We start from the raw sequence: 17,692 nt of genomic DNA, 5'->3' as shown, positions 1-17,692 counted from the left end.
TTCTCCGTCGAGATTGTCTTCTTGCTGATAAGCTCAATCCGGTGAGTGATGGCGAACGTCGGCTTTCGACCAAGTGTCCCTGTCATCTATCAATCTGGGTGTGTGAAGATATCCGATCTGATTGCCGCTGCCGGTATGCGAGAACGACAGCAGGAATAAGTCTTATCACATCCACACTCACCAAGTTATTAGCTACTAATCTATGGTTAACCTAATGGACGATCTTGACCTACTGATCACGAACGGTATCGTCGTCACAGCCAGCGACGAAGCAAAACTTGATATCGGTATCAAGAATGGCAAAATTGCTATACTCGCACCTCAAGGCTTGCTGAACACTGCCAAGAAAGTTATCAATGCTAAAGGTGGCTATATCACACCTGGAGGTGTCGATACACACGTACACCTTGAAGAGCCTGCATTGTTTGGTGGCAAGGGGCGAAGTTCTGATAATTTCGAAACAGGTACAAGGTCCGCGATATGTGGAGGCACGACCACGATTGTGGCATTCGCGCCACAAGCAAAGACCGAGGGGTCACTTCTTAAAGTGCTAAAGGAGACTCACGAGCGAGCTAGAGGGAATTGCTATGCTGACTATAGCTTTCACATGCTCTGTGGCAATCCCTCCGAAAAAGCATTATCCGAGTTCCCGGAGCTGCGTAGGCAGGGTATCTCTTCGCTGAAAATATATCTTACATACGAGGCGTTACAACTACGTGATGATCAAGTCCTTGATGTTCTATACAGCTCGCGCAAGGAAGGCTTCACAACTATGATCCATGCCGAGAATGGTGACGTGCTAAATTGGATGACGAAAAAGTTGGAAGCTTTGAATCTGGTAGCACCAAAATATCACGCAACGTCGCGTCCGCAACTCGTGGAGACAGAAGCAACATATCGTGCCATAATGCTTGCAGAACTCATGGATGCACCGATACTAGTCGTTCACGTGTCTTCACCTTCAGCTGCAGCACATCTGCGAAATGCTCAAACACGAGGTTTGCCTGTTTATGCTGAGACGTGTCCGCAGTACCTCTTCTTGACACGGGAAGACCTGGACAAACCCGGTTTTGAAGGTGCGAAGTGTGTGTGCTCGCCTCCACCACGAGAGAATAGTGGTGACCACGACGCGATCTGGCTTGGCTTGTCCAACGGCACATTCACTGTGCTGTCCTCAGATCATTGTCCATTTGACTATGAGAACACGGAAATAGGTAAGAAGAGTACTCTATCAGTAGAACACCCTAATGGGAAATTCGCGCACATTCCTAACGGACTACCTGGAGTTGAGACACGACTCGCAACTGTGCTGTCAGCTGGACGTCTGTCAATGCAGAAGTTCGTCGAGGTCACGAGCACCAATGCGGCCAAGCTATACGGGCTATATCCTCAGAAAGGAAGTATTCTACCTGGTGTATCAGATGCTGATCTGGTCATCTGGTATCCGTCTCAGGGCAAAGATGGCGCGCTGACGCCGTTCACTCTGACGAACTCGATGCTGCACCACAGGTGTGACTACACTCCCTATGAAGGACAAGTTCTGACACAGTGGCCACGGTATACGATCCTACGTGGTGAAGTTGTATATGATCATGAAGGGGAAGGCTTGCAAGGTAAGAAAGGATCTGGTCAATTTATCGCACGTGACAAGAGCTCCCTGCCTGGTCCGCGAAAGCCTGGAGATTGGGACATTAGTTCGTTCTGAGATAATACCCTCTTACACTTCCACAGTTGGCTGCAGCGTTTTAATAGAAGAGCCCACCAGACTTCTCGTGCCCCTGATGCCTGCTCTACCGACGCCACTCACTACCACATCTCTTCACACTTGTGCCTCTACCAATTCCTCAACTACTTCACCAAACCACTACCAATATCTGCGTCACAACAAGGACTCTCGACATGCTGATACAAACTCGACAACTTCCTAAACCATCTCGCTTGTTGCTAGATCCGTTACCAGGTGGACTCTGCTTCAGCTCTCCTAATATGTGGTTGTTTGAGATGTCTGCGACTTTGTGAAACTCCTCTCTACTACTATTAATCAGGCGAGTGAAGTATTCGTGGATCGTCAACGGAGTTTTCGTTCCGAAAAGTTGAGCCAATTGATCGAAGTCGAGTCCAGCACGAGCAACCGCATCATAGAAGAGTTCAACTTCTGTTTCGGACCAGTCACCGCTTAAATTCGATGCTTGATTTGTTGATTCGACTTCACTCTCGACTGATATCGGCTGTCGCTTTACGGGACGACGTGGCAGTATTCGAAGGTCGATGTTCTTCAGACCATCGAGGTCAAAGCTATCTTCTTCCTCCTCTTCAACTTCTTGAATTCTAGGACTCGGTCTCGACCCCTCCTTGCCACCAGTCGGCTGTGATAGTGACAGGGCAGAGGCTGGTATCCTAGTAGCCTGTTTCTTCTTGGCAAAGGCAGCTAAATAGCTCAGCGATGCACAATTTCGGAAGTACCGACCACATGGATAGCCTCTACTGTCAGCAAGTGAATGGTTAATGTGGGAGCACATCCTTACCAAAAGAACTCTCCGGTATCTTTCATGACTAGGTCACTCTGACAGTCCATACACTTGATATCACTTTTCTTAAGATAAACAGCCATGACCACACGATGCTTCTTAGTGATCCGTCCTTTGACTGACCAGTCGTTATTGTGGATAAGAGGCCCACTACGGCTTCCAAGGGCCAAGTTGAATTGAGTAGCGTCTAAGAATGCTTCCGCAGTAGACCCTGCTAGGCGGTGAGTAAGCAGGGCCTTGAGCAGGGAGAAGTTTTCACAATGCGACATTGGAATCCTTTGCTCGACGCGAAAAGCATCCTCCAAGACGAGACAATCGCCGCTCAACTCTGATATTGCTCGAGCCATTTGAGGAAAGCACAAATATCGAGCCACAGCAAAGGCAATGAGGGCTCCGGTGAGAGGTATCTTACGTCCATTTTGAGCTGAGATCAGCGCTTTCGAAGAGTCGTTACTGCCATTATGGTCGCATGCTAAGAAGGACAATATGGCAACGAAGGCCGCTGCCATATCCTGTAGCGGTCCGCTCGCAGTCTTAGTCGTGAGCTGGGTGTCATGGCACTTGACCGGAGCGACATCAAACTCTTGCTGCGGTGCATGAAATTGTAGGACTCTTTTAACTAGGGCGTATACATGGCTTTACCAAAATCTGCGAGCAGTTTCGGAAAGTGTAGCTTCTGATCCGTTGAAGGTTGTTTGTCTGAGACACGAGCTGTTGCTAGGTGGTATATTTCCTGCAAAGTTGACTTTGTTTGCTGCGACAGTATCGGCTGCAGATCTTGAGCTAACACCACCGCTTGCTTGGACGTATAGGGAAGCTCTTCGATGTTTTCGTCGAGTCCATCGTGATCTGGCAGTTGAGATACCACACAATCGAGTTCCAGGTATTCCTGTTTATCTATGGGTTGTGCCGTCGGTAATGCTTCTGGCACCAGACTCATGTTGTGGTCATAGTCCTTTCTGGTCGTGTCGTTTCCTATCATGAGAAAGTCCTCCTTGCGCGCACGTTTCGCAGGACAGCTACATCTTCCATCGTGTTCGTCGGTGTCGCGTAGGCGCTTTCTCCTAGCGGCATCGACGATTTGTGACAAATCCAGCTCATTATTTATGGCAAAGATCTGGAGTGTGTTCACAGAAGCAAGATGGATGTCGTTCTGGGTGTGCTTGTCGCCTAGCTGCACCGTCGCATGACCTCCTATCTCTGTGTTCCCATACGTCTTCCATGCTTTGACCAGAGCCATAGATCAGCCAGAGCGTTCGGAATGGCAGGAGCAGCGTGGTTTGGTGATCGGCGTCATCTCTGGCGATGAGCGTGATCTGCCGCAAGTTTGTACGTACTGTAAAGAGTCAGAATCTATAGGGACGAGTAACATTGTCGCAGTTGTGAGGACTGAGCCACAGCCATGCAGCAAAAGTACTGGTATTGATTGGCGCTTACTATCAGCAGTATCGATGGGCACTTCTGGGCTCTGCAGCTGCAGCTGGGAGTCCACCTCGTCCCACCTTCCATGTCCGACTTTTGAAGTGCTCTTTGCTCTTTCCAGGTGAACGGCTCAGGGTCCCGCAGGCGACATCGGCAGGAGCTGATTGCATCCCGCATTTGCTGAGAGAATATGAGGTCAATCGTTGTACTTTCTGTCTTCACTTTCAAGTCACACCAATAAATCTAGCATACCTCACATAATCTCGATAGCTTGAACCAGCCATGGCTTCCTCAGGTGACGCTCCCACCTTCCGCCTTCAAAGTCTCTCAGGAGGCCCGACACATGTATTCGAGCTCATAAGCGGCGAGCAGAACTCAAAATCTGCTGTCTACAAACGCAAAGATGGAATGCAGATTAAGTGGGATGACGAGTTTGGCTGGTCAGCACGCGATGAGAACAACAAGCAGCTACTGGCACAAGCCTGGGGTGTTCCTGCAACGAAACAGGGCGATGCTCCACCAGAAGGCACCTGGGTTACGAGAAAGGCCGAGGCTGCCTACGTCTTCGACATGAAAGTTGGTGTCAGTGCAGCGGACAAGAAGGCACAAGCTCAGAAATATAGAGAAGCCATCGGCGGAGTTGAGATGTGAGGTAGTCACCTTGCCAGAAAAGCTGTTGATAGCTGGTCACGATCAAAAAGGAGGGAGACGGCTCATCTACGAAGGTGAATGGACTTTGGCAACGCTATTTCTATATCCATAGAGGCTAGATGAACCATCCTGTTATCCTATGGGCTGTGCTGAGTATTCTCGGGTGGAAAGACCTATACCATTCATCAATACTATGGTCGAAGTCGTGTCGTTTACTATAGCCTAAGTAAGCTCCGGGCGTCACATAGACCTAAAAGATGCTAGCTTTGGTCGACTACAAACAGCTCAGCCTAACGTTAATCGTGATTGTACTGCCAATTTACTCGCATCAAAATCGACCTTGCAAACAGGTCAATTTGAGAACCCCGCGATTTCCCCAGAAATTGGTGTACTTCGTCCGAATGACCTCGCAATCGATAAGGATACGGTTGCCACCAAGACTCGAAGCGACGTTTTGCTGCCGCAACGTCAAGCATCGATAGGTCCCTTAGGTATTAGTGACCACACAAGCAGCTCGACCAGGATTGGGATGTTGGTTTGGTATGACGTGGTGGCTTAACCACAATATCAAACGTGGAGCCTCGAACCACTTCCATTCATGCCTGTTCTGTTTCGTGTACCCTCAATGAGCCATGCAATTGTTTCGCGTCATTAACGCACGAAATCTGCCAGTGGACACAACAAATTCACCGTCAATGTATGTGTTGACATTCACGCTCCAAATCGATATCAAGCTCATGGGAAAGGACGCTTAGCTGTGGCATTTGATCTTTTTTCAGATGCCGGACACGACGGTAAGACGGAGGTGCTCTTTTTTATGGAGCTCGGAAATCAAAAATCTGGTGCAAAGTCTACTTCAACTCCAGTACCTGTGTAATTCTGATGAGCAAAGTGACAGCATGGCAAATTCTAGAACCTATGACGCCCGGGAGAGTCTGCTTCTAGTGACGCGCCCTGACAGAAAAAGATATCTGATAGTATAGAAACGATGTCTCGCAGCTGTATCGACAACTTGCCATTTTCGTTGTTGTGTTCATTGGAGCATGGCGTCCGAGTCAGGCAATTTCCTTCAGTACCATGAACTAGGCAGTACGTCGCAAAGAGCGCTTCGATGATAAGTGGCGAACCATCTTGCTGACTTGTCCATTTAGTTATCGAGATTTTAATCGCGGTTTCCTTCTTCACCTTCTTGTCATTGGGCGAGTATATCTCTAGCAAGATTATTCGCGCCAATATCATAGGGTCAATCGTGGTGGGAATCATCTATGGTGTACCACTTGCCAACATTCTCCCGAGTGCATGGCAAGAAACCTTTCTGGCCCTTGGCTATATCGGTTTAATCCTAATTATATTCGAAGGAGGTTTGACAGCTCGACTTGACCTTCTACGCGCCAATTTTTTGCTCAGTCTTTGTGGCGCAACGACAGGGGTGATCCTTCCTATCTCATTCTCTTATCTGTTGCTGTACTTGGGATTCGGCTACGGAGCGGTCGAAACGTTCATTATTGGAGCTGCACTTTCTGCAACATCCTTAGGGACAACTTTCGCCGTCATCTCGGGCGCCTCTAAAGAGGTCGATCTTTCTCAGACTCGGGTCGGCGCCGTTCTCGTGAGCGCGGCTGTTATTGACGATGTCACTGGTCTCGTCATGTTGAGCGTCATCCACGATTTAGGATCACTATCTGGTGGAGGCTCGGCCAATCTTGGCTGGTTAATCGGTCGCCCAGTCCTTGCATCCGCGCTCATGGCGATATTGACGCCCGTATTGTCCAAATGGGTGTTTGCGCCCTTCTTTCGACGATACATAGAGCGACGGTTTGCGAAGTACGACCATTTCTCGAACATCATCCTGATGACGTTGGTGCTCAGCGCTTTCGTCTCGATCGCTGCATATGCGGGTACATCGGTTCTCTTCGGCGCCTTCCTGGCAGGTTCGTTCTTGACCTATCTACCAAGCAAACACCCAGAAGGCCCGTTCGTCGTTCTGAGTAGAGAACAAGGAGAGAAGGAGAAAAGCAAGAGTCCTACCTTCGTTCACACCTTCGAATGCTATCTATTGGACGCGCTCCAATATGTGTTAGGGCCTCTGTTCTTTGCGAGTATCGGCTTCGCAATACCTTTCCTCGACCTATGGACAGGCGATGCTATCTGGAGAGGTGTCGTCTACACCTTGGTCATGCTCGTTGGCAAGCTGTTAGTGGGCACTTGGGTTCTAGCATGGCAATTCTTCAGCACTCCAAAAGATGATGAGAAACAACTTATAACGAGCAACAGCAGGTCCGACGAGAAGAATTCTGGCTCTCGAATGAGTGGTTCGTTAGAGCCAGCGCTCCTCCTTGGTTTCGCCATGGTAGCACGTGGAGAGATTGGACTTCTCATCGTGCAGATTGGCTACAACGATACATCTTACGTGTCTGAGGCCGGATTTCTGACAGCTATCTGGGCCATTTTATTGAACACGATCATAGGGCCAGTTGTGGTAGGTCTCTTAGTCAAATACTTTGGAAAGCGTATCAGCAAAGGAGCATGGGGTCTTGTCGAAAACAATCAATAGAGATATACTATGAGTCACGTTATCAGCAATTCGATGGACTCACTAATCTTTTTAATATTAACAACAACCTTAGCGTGAATATCTATCCCGAATACGTCAAACCGAACGACAATCCAGGCCTTTCGAGGTCACTAAGATCAAGCAAGGTGAAACAGCGAGTAAGAAATGTCAAGCTCAATCCATGTATCCACAGCGTGAGCAAGTGAGCGATAACCGAAGCTCCGAAAACTAAGCTTCGAATACAAGCTCGTTTTGAGTTTCGGACCCGACATATCGTATTGAAGTTGATGAACATACAGCGCTCGATGCATGGCCTGGTTAGCAGCAGCTTGACAGCCACTGGTCGTTGCATGTGTAGCGCTCTAGATGAGATGGGTCATGTCCTTCGTCTGGTAGCTACTGGCTTTATATGCTACTCTGTCACGCTCCCCTAATCATGAATTTCACAATACATAAAACCACTACCATACTCATCATCCTTCGACATCCCTCAGCCTAATCTAACAATATCTGCCCTCACAATGCCACCCACAAAAATCCTCGTTAATGGCGCCGGCATCTCCGGCTCCGTCCTTGCCTTCTTCCTCGCCAAACACAGCCCCAAATTTTCCATCACGGTCCTCGAACGCTCTCGCGCGAATCAGAAACTCGGACAAGGCCTCAAGATCGAAGAGCCCGCGCTAACAGTCGTCAAAGCAATGGAGATCATGGACCAGCTCCAACAACTGCGGACTGGGGAGCTGGGGTTCCGACTTGTTGACAAGCGGGCAAGGTCGAGGGGGTATGTCGGTGTTAATCAGGGGTTTAGCCCAACGGGAGCGCTGGAGTTGATGCGTGGTGATTTGACAGAGGTTTTGTATAAGGCAGCTGATGCGTTCGAGAATGTGAATTATCGGTTTGAGAGTACAGTGAAGAGCATGGTCGAGACGGAGAAGGAGAAGGGGAAAGTGGTTGTCGAGATTCAGAAGCGAGGGGAGGAGAATGTGTCGAGGGAAGAGTTCGATCTCGTCGTCGGTGCTGATGGCGTGAGATCAACGACCAGACAGATGGTGATGGGTGACTCGCGCGATTGGTATAAACCCCTAGGTGCCTACGTGGCATACTTCTCCATTCCCAAGGAGGATCGCGACTGGCCAGATTCCAAAGCATGCCACTTCACCAATCGTCGATTCATGTGGCTACGTCCGACAGGAGAGCACTCAAAACAAACATCAGCTTACCTAATCCACATGAACAACAACGTCCCTGCCCTCCACGAAGCAAACGCCACAGGCGACCGTGCCAAACAAAAACAAGCCCTCGCCGACCTTTTCAGCAATTGCGGCTGGGAATCAAAGCGCGTCATCGAACAAATGCTCAAAGCCGACAACTTTTACTCCGACGAAATCATCCAGATCAAGCTTCCGACATGGTCAAAAGGTCGAGTCGCACTCCTCGGCGATGCAGCATGGGCCCCCACTCCATTTACAGGCCAAGGAAACCAGCTCGCAATAATCGGCGCTTGGGTATTAGCACAAGAAATTTCTCGCGATTCGGGCACGATCGCTTTCGAGAAGTATGAGAAGAGGTTAAGGGAATATGTTGAGGAGTGCCAGCAGATACCGGTCGGTGGATATATGCCAGCGCTGGTCGTTCCTAAGACGAGGTTAGGGATCTGGTTGTTTCGAACAGTGTTTAGTATCATGGCGTGGGTCATCAAGTTGACGCAGAGAGAGAAGCCTGCAGCTAGCTCGGGGAAGGTTGATAAGCCGTTTGATCTGCAAATGGACAAGTTAGAGTCGAAGGGGCTAAGTCAGTGAGAGCACACCGTTTCGCGCAACTCCTACTGCAATGCATTCGTGTATGGCATATCTCAACTTTAGAGAGCATACTTAGAGACATTTGCAGCTCTTTTCAAATGCATAACTGGTACAATTGATGTTCCTGATTGTGAAATCTACCGCTACATAGCACTATATTTCCCACTAACAAGCACTTTCCTACTCTGCACATCCTCCCATCTCTGTCCTCCTTCCGCACTCTTTCTTGCCTCAACCTCGTCAGCGAAAGGATCTGCAGCAGGCGTTGCTGCTTCTCCACCACTGGCCAGTCTTTCGACACCAAGAGCGGAAGCAAGCATATTGTGAGCCTCAAACTTGACATCAACCCCACCTCTTTTTGCAAGACCGTTGTTCTCAACCATGAACCTAACCAGCAGTCGTTCTTGTGTAGGCTTGACAAGGAGTTCAGGAAATTTCCAGACCACAGAGCTGGACCGCTTCTTGAATTGTGCGTGTTGTACCGGCATCATCTGCGCCCCAACTGCTTTTGGTGCAGACGTTTCGCCTGTTGTTGATTTTACATCCAGATTCACCGTGATGTTGACGTTCTTGAGGATTAACTCCTGGGGAGGTGGTATGGGCGAAGTGCCTGAAATAGCTACAGCTCCGAAAGCTGGGTTTAGACTGTACAGAAGGATGACACTGGCTTGACCTTCAATGATTTGCCACGCTTGAGTGACAAGTAAAGGAGAAGCCGCGCTCAAGTTTGCCTCATTCATATGTAATTGATATTTGAATGCGATTGTCGGCATCGACCTCGAAATTGAGGATAGGGCGACGTTGTACGTGCCTGGCTGATGGTCGCCTGATGATGTCGTCACAAATTGAGGGTTCTGGGCACATTTCTCGAGCTGATGGAAATTCTGTAATCGGACAACTTCTTGACTGCTGCTTGTTGTCTCAGTGCGATTGTAAGCTAGTGCAACCTCACCGACGACGAAAGACCTGGTCACTCCTTCATCGGAGAACCAGGTATTGACTGTTTCTACCAGCGAGGCGTTCAACCCAGACTCGTGCAAATCTGTGTGGTGAGCTAGTCCTGCCATACTATGGGCAGAATGGATTGATTGGGAGTCTGAGACAGCATGCGAAGCGTCTTCGGGAATTGTACCACTTCCTAGTGAGCGCTTGATCGGAGTCAAGACATCCGAGGGTGTATCCGTTGCTGTAGTGGCGGGTGTGCTGCTGGTAGCTGTGGTTGGCATAGTCAGGGTCGATGCTGGTGTAGAGGGAGATCCTAGATCCGGAGTGGCTGGAGAGGGGAGTCCAGGTTGCTGACCAGGGAAGAACATTGTATTCCTCACATCGCGTCTTCCTCGTACGCTGGCCTGATTCCTATTCAAGCCAGATGTTTGAGCCTGCATACGAAGCTGATTCTGAATGTTGTTCATGGCTAGCTGAGCAGCACTTGCATCTTCTGGTATGGGCTGATCCTTGATTTCGAAATTTCGTGCTGACTCTTCCGCAGGCGAGGTGACGTCTGAGGTTTGAGCAAAAGGATCTGGCTGGAAGCTACGTCTGTTAGCCTCAACTGTTGGCGAAGAAGGAGATATAGCAGGTAGCTCTGCATTCTGGGGCTGTAAGACAGCTATCTGTGGAAGTGGTGCTTCCCTTTCGGCATGCCTCGTGTTGACACCATTTGTTGGTGCCGGACTTGACGTGTCAGTTATCAGGCTCTCTTGTGTCTGCGGAGGTCTTTCGCTATCGTGCCGGCTGCTAGCTCGATCATCTCGTGATGCAGTTTGGGTCAAGTCCTGACCAGTAGTCTCAAGGTCAGAAAAGCTGCGGGAGGACTCTTGACGTCGAAAAGGTACAAATGATCGTGTTCTTTCCTTCTTCTTTTCAGCCGATGGAGGTGGGGGTGGAGCAGCATTTTTCCTTCTACCCATGACTGTTCCCAACCTTTTCAAGCCGCTCAATTTCTTCTCCCTCGGGGCTTCAGGCACTGCTCTCGAGTCAGTCAAGCAATCACAGACCAGAGGAATTCACGTACAAGGGGCTAAATGATCTTGAGTGGAAGCCGCGCTGCCACGATGATCCATACTTCTTGGAGGGGGCGGTGTAGGTGGTATGTTTGTTCCTGCTGGCCTTGAAGGTCCAAGCGTCGATTCCCGACGAGCTGTAGCAGATCCAGTCTGGCTCTTAGCTCGAGTTGCAAAAGTCTTGATCTCATCGGCCGTTTCCACGTTGAGCAAGGCGTTCAAACAGGACTCGGCACTGACTCTTCCTCGCTCAATCGCATCAAGCTCATGTGTTTGAAATTGTGTAAGGACGTCCCGGAGATGATTCACTCGGGCTTCATCCAGAGCTTGCAGTTGCTCAAACACGAAAGGTGCCTGAGACTCCCATTGTGAGGTCGCATCGTCAACGCTGGACTTTGCATCCTCAGCTTTACTTCCGCCCTTCGCGTCCAGCTTTTGTGCCTTTTTCTGCGCGTTCGCTAGCTCTTTTGCGATGGCGGATAGATTGCCTGAGACATTGCCCATCTGCTGAAGCTCACGACTCGTGGTAGGATATTGCCGTAGTGGGTTCTCAACATCAGCTTGAATCTTAGCTGCTAGATTCTCGTGAGACTGAGCCATGTTTTCAGTGGAGCTGACGATGCGCTGCCATGGCATTTGGAAAACACCTAGGCTGGCCGCATTGTCTTGCTGGGGTCTCCTCGCGAGCTTACGCAGAGAAGATGCATACTGTTCCTCGATCTTCCGCCTTTCCTGAACGCGAGTTAGGCGTTATTACTCCTACTATTGATCAGAGCGCACCCACCTGCAACCAATCTGCTATATCTGAATGTACTTTGTTGATGAGCGAAACTCGGTCGTTGAGGATCTCGACAGCTCGTTCGGGCTCCAGAGCCGGCTAATTGTGTACGTCAGATCAGTCATATAGCAAAGTGACAGCAAGGCTTACAAGCAAAGCCGGATATTCCTGTCTAGCAAGATCCATGTTGGTGGTCGCAATAATGGATGATGCGCTAAGAGAAGTGATGGACTTTGGAATCTGAGGGCGCAGATGTTGACATTATCATGTCACATCGAGTGCTAGCTAAGAATACGCTCAATGAGTGGGAGGTAAATCGGCAGCACTATCGAATATTGATCGACGCGCGGTTGACTCGGAGCTTTACAAGTTCGTTAGCTCGCTCCTGCCCATGCCTATGATGCACATCCTGCGCCTCTTCCCAGAGCGGGCTCCACTCTCCATATTCAAGCCAAGCATGGGGTTCGCCAGACAATACACCCGCTAATTCATTTGCCGTCAAGCAGAAACCCATAGAACCGCTGTCAAGTTTGTTGATGTCAAGAAACGTCAAGGCTGATTGCGAGAACCAAACCACAGATGTTACTACCCATATCTAAGTCGATATTGTCATTGATTGATCAAAGCAGGAAGTCAACAACCACGGCTGTGTGGTCACTGCATCTCGGCTGACCCTCGAAGATATTGGGAATTATGGTATAAGCATGCAATTTTCCTTGCAGATTCTCAGCATCGTCTCCAGGTCCTACACCTAGATGCACGAAGTCGAGTATGCCAACCTCGTCCCCGTCTCCATTCCCATCGAACCCTGTGAAGGTCATTTCAGGACCAAATTGCTTGATACATAGACCGTGACCACCGTCCAGCAATCTCGTCGAGTCAACAAATCCACTATCCATGGCATTCAATATCTCCCAAGCACCATCTTTCTCGTCTCTCATCGAATTTAGATCACCAGTAAGCACAACATTATCTACTCGAAATGACTGCCGCCATCTTCTTGCCATCCTGACGATCAGTTTAGCACCCTCTCGTCGGGCGACAGGGCCTGCATTGTCCAGGTGAGTATTCAATATCATCACTCTTCGTGCCTTGCCATTGGTTGAAAGACGGGTTTCGAGCACAAGACAAGTACAGATCCTGTTGCAGCCTCCATCCCAACCACGACTCACTGTCTCCGGAGTTTCACTCAGCCAGATGGTCTGGAAATGTATTTTCTTCCAATAGGCATGACGGTAGAAAATCGGATTGTATTCTCCTGCTTGTCCACCGTCATCACGACCTACCCCAACGTAGGACCAGGTGCTGCTGTCAGGATCAATTTCTGCTCCTGCCGCTTCGGCGTTTAACGTACTAGCTAGATCCTGTAGTTGTGAATGTAAGACCTCCTGCAGGCAGACAATAGAGCTTTGTGGATTGAACGGTAGCGAAACATAGTGGTACAATTGACGCTGAATGTATGGAAGACGTTCTGGCCAGGGCTCTTCGTGTGGAAAGAGAGACGTAGCGGCATAGCGGATATTGTGGGTTATGACACGTAGTTGGAGCGGTGAAGATTGAGTCAAAATAGTCTGTGCTGGTGGTGAAGGAGTATCGAGGGTGCGTTGCGTCTGACTGAGTTCACCCAGGCGCTTACCATTCGACTCGAGAGTGCCTTGAGACGAACTTCCAGAAGCAGGAAGATATGTGAGCTTGCTGCTGTACCAGTGAAGGTGCTCTTCGTGCTCCGCTGGAGTAAAGTTTCCACCCCCCATCGTACAGTTCGAGGTCTGATAAAATTGCGTAGTAGACAAACGGTCAGTATGCCCTGACAAGCTGGGTGTGTCACACGCTCGAAGCAAGACTCAATAGCCTGTACTGTTAGCTGCAAGAGCTCATCCGCGCCACGTGCACATCACATGGTTCTCAGGTCATGGTCTGAGCATGAAGCCACAGAAGGAGTTAGAAGGCCAGCTTCGACAGCTCTATTCACAATGTCCTAGGGTAGCGGACACACCTGTTGATGTTGTTTCATACAACACACATAAGTTGAGAACACAACAATCACCACCTCATCAAACAATCAGGGCGTGCGAGGACACTGGCAGTCCCTCAGGCAGTCCCTTGCTCATGCCTAACCTGAAGAAGTCTAGGGCCATATCGGGGATAACCCTGTGGCTGCAGGTCATTATTTCTCCAACTCTGGCCATGTTGTCGAGTAGTTCGAGACAGTCTCCTGATAAGTTACCTTCATAGGTTCACGTCGCAATACGAATCAAACCTGAATCATGGGCGAGAAAGAAGATAGGGAGAAAGCTGAGAAGCTTGCAGCAGCCAAGAAACGCGTCGCTCAACTGCAAAAGAAAAAGAAGGCAGCAGGAGGAGATAAACCCGCAGCCTCGTTCAGTAAGAAGGCTAAAGACGCAGAGACGACAGCGGAAAAGGACGAAGGCAATGGAGTGGTTCAAAATCTTCCTAGGACTGAAGCGACCCTTGCAGACGAACTTGGAGATGATGTGGGAGAGAATGCAGACGAGGCAGCCTTCAATGAGGTGGTCAAGTCTGCAGAACAGCCTGCTACCACTGAAGCCGATGAGGATAACGCCGAAGAGGAAGATGCAGTCTCACCTCCTCTGCCAGCAGCATCGCCCTCGACAGAACCATCCTCCACCAAGCCTCGACAACTTGGTCGTCAGCCATCGGTCTCTATGCAGTCTAAGATGCGCTCTGCATCTTTCAGACAAGGCGCTGCGCCGACTTCTCCAGCAGCTGACGAGGACTTCCCTGACATCTACCGAAAGCAAATGGCTCGGATCGAGGAACTTGAGCGTGAGAACAAGAGGCTAGCACAAGAAGCAGAGGAGTCACGGGCACGTTGGCACAGGAAGGAGGAAGAGCTTGAGGAATTGCGAGAAAAAGCCACAGAGCAGAAGGGTGGAGACAAGGACAACGAAGAGGTGCAGAAACTTCGCTCCGAAATTGATACTCTACGTCGTAACAGCAGACACAGCATCTCTGTCCCCAAACCGAAGCCCAACGAAGATACAGGGTCACTGCGACAAGAGCTCGAGAGCAAAGAAGCTACTGTATCCGACATGCAGCTTGAAATTTCTCGACTGAGGTCTCAAGTCAGTGCTTTGACTACTAGTGGGAAGGACGAGAACGAGCAAATCTCAGCTCTGCAAGAGTCTTTGCAGCGCTCTGAAGCCTTGACCGCAAAGTTACAAACAGAACTCGCCGATGTAAAGAAGGCTCTGAATCGAGCGAGTGAAAAAGCAGTAGTGGATAGTACCGAACGTACAAGCAGAGAGACAAAGATCAAGTCTCTTGAGCGTGAATTATCGGAAAGTCAGGCTGCTCAAAATGAGGCAGATCAGAAACGTGAAACACTCGAGAAGAAAGTTGAGGCCATGAACAAGCTTTATCGTGAAGCCGAGCAGCGAAACGGGCCCAAGTTGGCACAATTTGAGGCAATGTCGAAAGAGCTTGCATTGCTCAAGGCGAAGTTAGAAGCCACAGAGAAGGACAACTTGAGGCTACGGGAAGCCAGAAAGCATCGCATGAGTGGTGATGGTGCGGATGAGGGCCTCGCAGATCTAGAGGAAGAGGAAAGAAAGAAGCTCGAGAAACAGATACGCGACTTGGAGAGTGAGAACTTTGATCTTCGACGTGGAGTCTGGCGCGACAAACGCCGAGAAATGCAGCCGAACTTGAGCATGGACCAGGATGCGGATGGCAACGATTTCGACGAAGTTGACCTGAACGCCTCGGGTGCCAACACTCGCAAGGGCTCGGCTCTGTACCCACCTACTCAGCCGCAGACGAGACACTCAGGATTTGCTCAAGTACTGAATTCAGGCCTTGCCGCATTCAGGACGTCAACCACATCTCCGGACTCTCAGGCTCAGCGGCAGCAGGCTGGTAGACCTAGGAATGATTCATTGCTGGAGGACTTTGACGATGAAGCGTTTGATGAGAATGCCTTTGCAGCTGCACAACGAGAAGAAGAGATGCGGAAGATGGTCGAACATGTCAGAGAGGTCAAGAAAGGCTTGAAGCAGTGGCAGGGATGGAGATTGGACCTGGTCGACTTGAGAAGATCAGGTGGCGGTGGAATGAACTTTGGAGAGATCTTTGAGGTTTAGATACCAGATGAAAGAATACATCCTAAGCCTGCCTCCGCTACCAAGTATTTTGTTGCACAAATTCTATGGACATGCTGGTCTCATCAACTACTCCAGTAGTGTGTTACTGGCAAAGTCGCGCCACGGCTTAGAACATCACAACAGTAGCTCCCCAAGGACGAATAGGAATTGATCGGGTCAGGGAACCCAGCCACACCAGCTAACCTGAACTAGCGCCGATTAGCGAAAATGACGTAGGACTGTTCTCCGGAATAAACTTTACCTCCCTCCAAGTTGGCAACAAAAACAGGATGAAAGTTCATATAGCAGAAAGTATTCTAAACTCCTTCCTTCATGTAAACGCCAGTACCGACCGTGCTATCTAAGACTGTTGGGCAAAAAAGGCAGTTCTGCCACAATGCCACCAAAGAAGCTACCGCCGAAGGCGCCAAAGCCTCAACAGCAGAGTCAGGGCCAGAGCCCGAGCACGCCTAAACCTAAACCTAAACCCAAGAACAACTCTAGCACTACTACCACCAACAACCAACCAGCAATCCCAGAACATGAAGTAAAACAAAGCTCCTCTGTAAGTGCCCAACTCGCCCTCGAAGCCGCGAAGAAAGCATATGAGCTACGTCAAGCAGCATATGGCGCTGGTGACCCCAATGCACGTGAAGAAATTCTAGCCAAAGCCATCAACAAAGAGATCGAAGCCGAATCTTTTGGTAAAGCCGCAAAGTATACACGCTCGGGTGCTTTCCAAGGACTTGCGGCAGGTGCTGGAGTGGGCATCCAACCTGGTGCGACTCTAGGCAAATTGACCGGAGCTCTAGTTGGTGGTGTCGTTTCCTCGGTAGGTGGCGTGCTAGGTGGTGGTATTGGATCTGCTTATGGAGCCATGAGTGGTCCGTTCTGGGATCTGGGACAGATCGCGAGTCAAGGAGTCAGAAGTGTTGTAGGTGATTTCCCGAATTGGGAAGCAACATCAAGTCAGAAAAAGGCGCTAGAGAAGATGGTGATGAGAGCGCAACAAACAAAGGCACCTGACCAAGACGAACTGGAGGAGATGAAGGCCGACAATGGAGGTGTGAGCCAAGATGACTACAAGCAATTTGCCACGGATATAACGAGCTGGCTCCCAAGTATGCCTTCTATGCCGTCCAAACAGTCCTTGCCCTCAATGCCTTCCATGCCATCGATTTCTTCAATTCCAGGTCTGGGAGGAAAATCTGAAGCGGAGAAACCAACTGCGAACGCGAGCAAGACAAAAACCACTACGAAATCGAGTCAGAGTCAACAAGCGAAAGCACCGGCTAAACCACAAACGAAACCTCAAAGTACTCCAGCAAAAGCTCCCAGCCAGACCACAAAAACACAAGAACCTCAGAAATCGAATACGACTACGACTACAGCGAAGCAGACACCGAAGAAGCCGAAAGTTCAATCGACGGCTGATTCGACAAAATCTGATCGTCCTGCTGTTCGAAAAGCACCTGCGAAATTAGGACCGAGTCGCAAACCCGCAGCAGCAGCGAATGGATGATCGATAGTATGGATTCAGTGTATCTGTCTTCGTTACAGATTTGGGCTACGCCACAAACCAGGAACTTTCCCAGACTCAATATTGCTTCGATGCTCTATGAAACTTGATACAATTGCGTACTTTAAATGGCCAATTTGTCCACTGAAGTTTGAACCGAACGAGTCATATTCTGCGATCTCAACAACGTATCCTGGACGGAGTCAGGCGAAAATGCTTTTGACTTCGATATTGCACCTCGCACTATGTGTGGGCCAACAGCTGATCGAATATACGTCGTACTCCTCAACCACGTCTTTCTTCGTTGCAGATAG

At 49.6% G+C, this 17,692-nt stretch overlaps 9 protein-coding genes across 9 annotated transcripts; 6 read left to right on the top strand and 3 right to left on the bottom strand.

Annotated features, from left to right (window-relative positions):
• Window positions 1-214: 214 nt before the first annotated feature.
• LTR64_000716 (uncharacterized protein) lies at window positions 215-1,705 on the top strand (the record flags this gene model as incomplete). The annotated part of the gene is made up of 1 exon (XM_064895099.1): window positions 215-1,705. The coding sequence occupies one exon, from the start codon at window positions 215-217 to the stop codon at window positions 1,703-1,705; it is 1,491 nt and encodes a 496-aa protein (XP_064757786.1).
• Window positions 1,706-1,853: 148 nt separating this feature from the next.
• Window positions 1,854-3,768, bottom strand: LTR64_000715 (uncharacterized protein; the record flags this gene model as incomplete). The annotated part of the gene is made up of 3 exons (XM_064895098.1): window positions 1,854-2,484; window positions 2,526-3,147; window positions 3,171-3,768. The coding sequence occupies 3 exons, from the start codon at window positions 3,766-3,768 to the stop codon at window positions 1,854-1,856; spliced, it is 1,851 nt and encodes a 616-aa protein (XP_064757785.1).
• A 464-nt stretch (window positions 3,769-4,232) lies between these two features.
• Window positions 4,233-4,601, top strand: LTR64_000714 (uncharacterized protein; the record flags this gene model as incomplete). Its single annotated transcript, XM_064895097.1, has 1 exon — window positions 4,233-4,601. One exon carries the CDS (start codon window positions 4,233-4,235, stop codon window positions 4,599-4,601), a length of 369 nt encoding a protein of 122 aa, XP_064757784.1.
• A 1,043-nt stretch (window positions 4,602-5,644) lies between these two features.
• On the top strand, window positions 5,645-7,155 carry LTR64_000713 (uncharacterized protein; the record flags this gene model as incomplete). The annotated part of the gene is made up of 2 exons (XM_064895096.1): window positions 5,645-5,690; window positions 5,753-7,155. 2 exons carry the CDS (start codon window positions 5,645-5,647, stop codon window positions 7,153-7,155), a joined length of 1,449 nt encoding a protein of 482 aa, XP_064757783.1.
• A 521-nt stretch (window positions 7,156-7,676) lies between these two features.
• Window positions 7,677-8,954, top strand: LTR64_000712 (uncharacterized protein; the record flags this gene model as incomplete). The annotated part of the gene is made up of 1 exon (XM_064895095.1): window positions 7,677-8,954. The coding sequence occupies one exon, from the start codon at window positions 7,677-7,679 to the stop codon at window positions 8,952-8,954; it is 1,278 nt and encodes a 425-aa protein (XP_064757782.1).
• A 143-nt stretch (window positions 8,955-9,097) lies between these two features.
• SYP1 (Suppressor of Profilin deletion) lies at window positions 9,098-11,557 on the bottom strand (the record flags this gene model as incomplete). The annotated part of the gene is made up of 2 exons (XM_064895094.1): window positions 9,098-10,920; window positions 10,969-11,557. 2 exons carry the CDS (start codon window positions 11,555-11,557, stop codon window positions 9,098-9,100), a joined length of 2,412 nt encoding a protein of 803 aa, XP_064757781.1.
• Window positions 11,558-12,355: 798 nt separating this feature from the next.
• Window positions 12,356-13,489, bottom strand: LTR64_000710 (uncharacterized protein; the record flags this gene model as incomplete). Its single annotated transcript, XM_064895093.1, has 1 exon — window positions 12,356-13,489. One exon carries the CDS (start codon window positions 13,487-13,489, stop codon window positions 12,356-12,358), a length of 1,134 nt encoding a protein of 377 aa, XP_064757780.1.
• Window positions 13,490-14,002: 513 nt separating this feature from the next.
• On the top strand, window positions 14,003-15,859 carry LTR64_000709 (uncharacterized protein; the record flags this gene model as incomplete). Its single annotated transcript, XM_064895092.1, has 1 exon — window positions 14,003-15,859. One exon carries the CDS (start codon window positions 14,003-14,005, stop codon window positions 15,857-15,859), a length of 1,857 nt encoding a protein of 618 aa, XP_064757779.1.
• A 397-nt stretch (window positions 15,860-16,256) lies between these two features.
• Window positions 16,257-17,381, top strand: LTR64_000708 (uncharacterized protein; the record flags this gene model as incomplete). The annotated part of the gene is made up of 1 exon (XM_064895091.1): window positions 16,257-17,381. The coding sequence occupies one exon, from the start codon at window positions 16,257-16,259 to the stop codon at window positions 17,379-17,381; it is 1,125 nt and encodes a 374-aa protein (XP_064757778.1).
• Between the last annotated feature and the right edge of the window lie 311 nt (window positions 17,382-17,692).

The sequence above is a fragment of the Lithohypha guttulata genome (genome assembly GCF_036872675.1).
Source record: "Lithohypha guttulata strain CCFEE 5908 chromosome Unknown scaffold_1, whole genome shotgun sequence".
NCBI lineage: Eukaryota > Fungi > Ascomycota > Eurotiomycetes > Chaetothyriales > Trichomeriaceae > Lithohypha > Lithohypha guttulata.
Note: the sequence above shows the minus strand (reverse complement) of the source record. Positions and strands in the feature narration are given on the sequence as shown.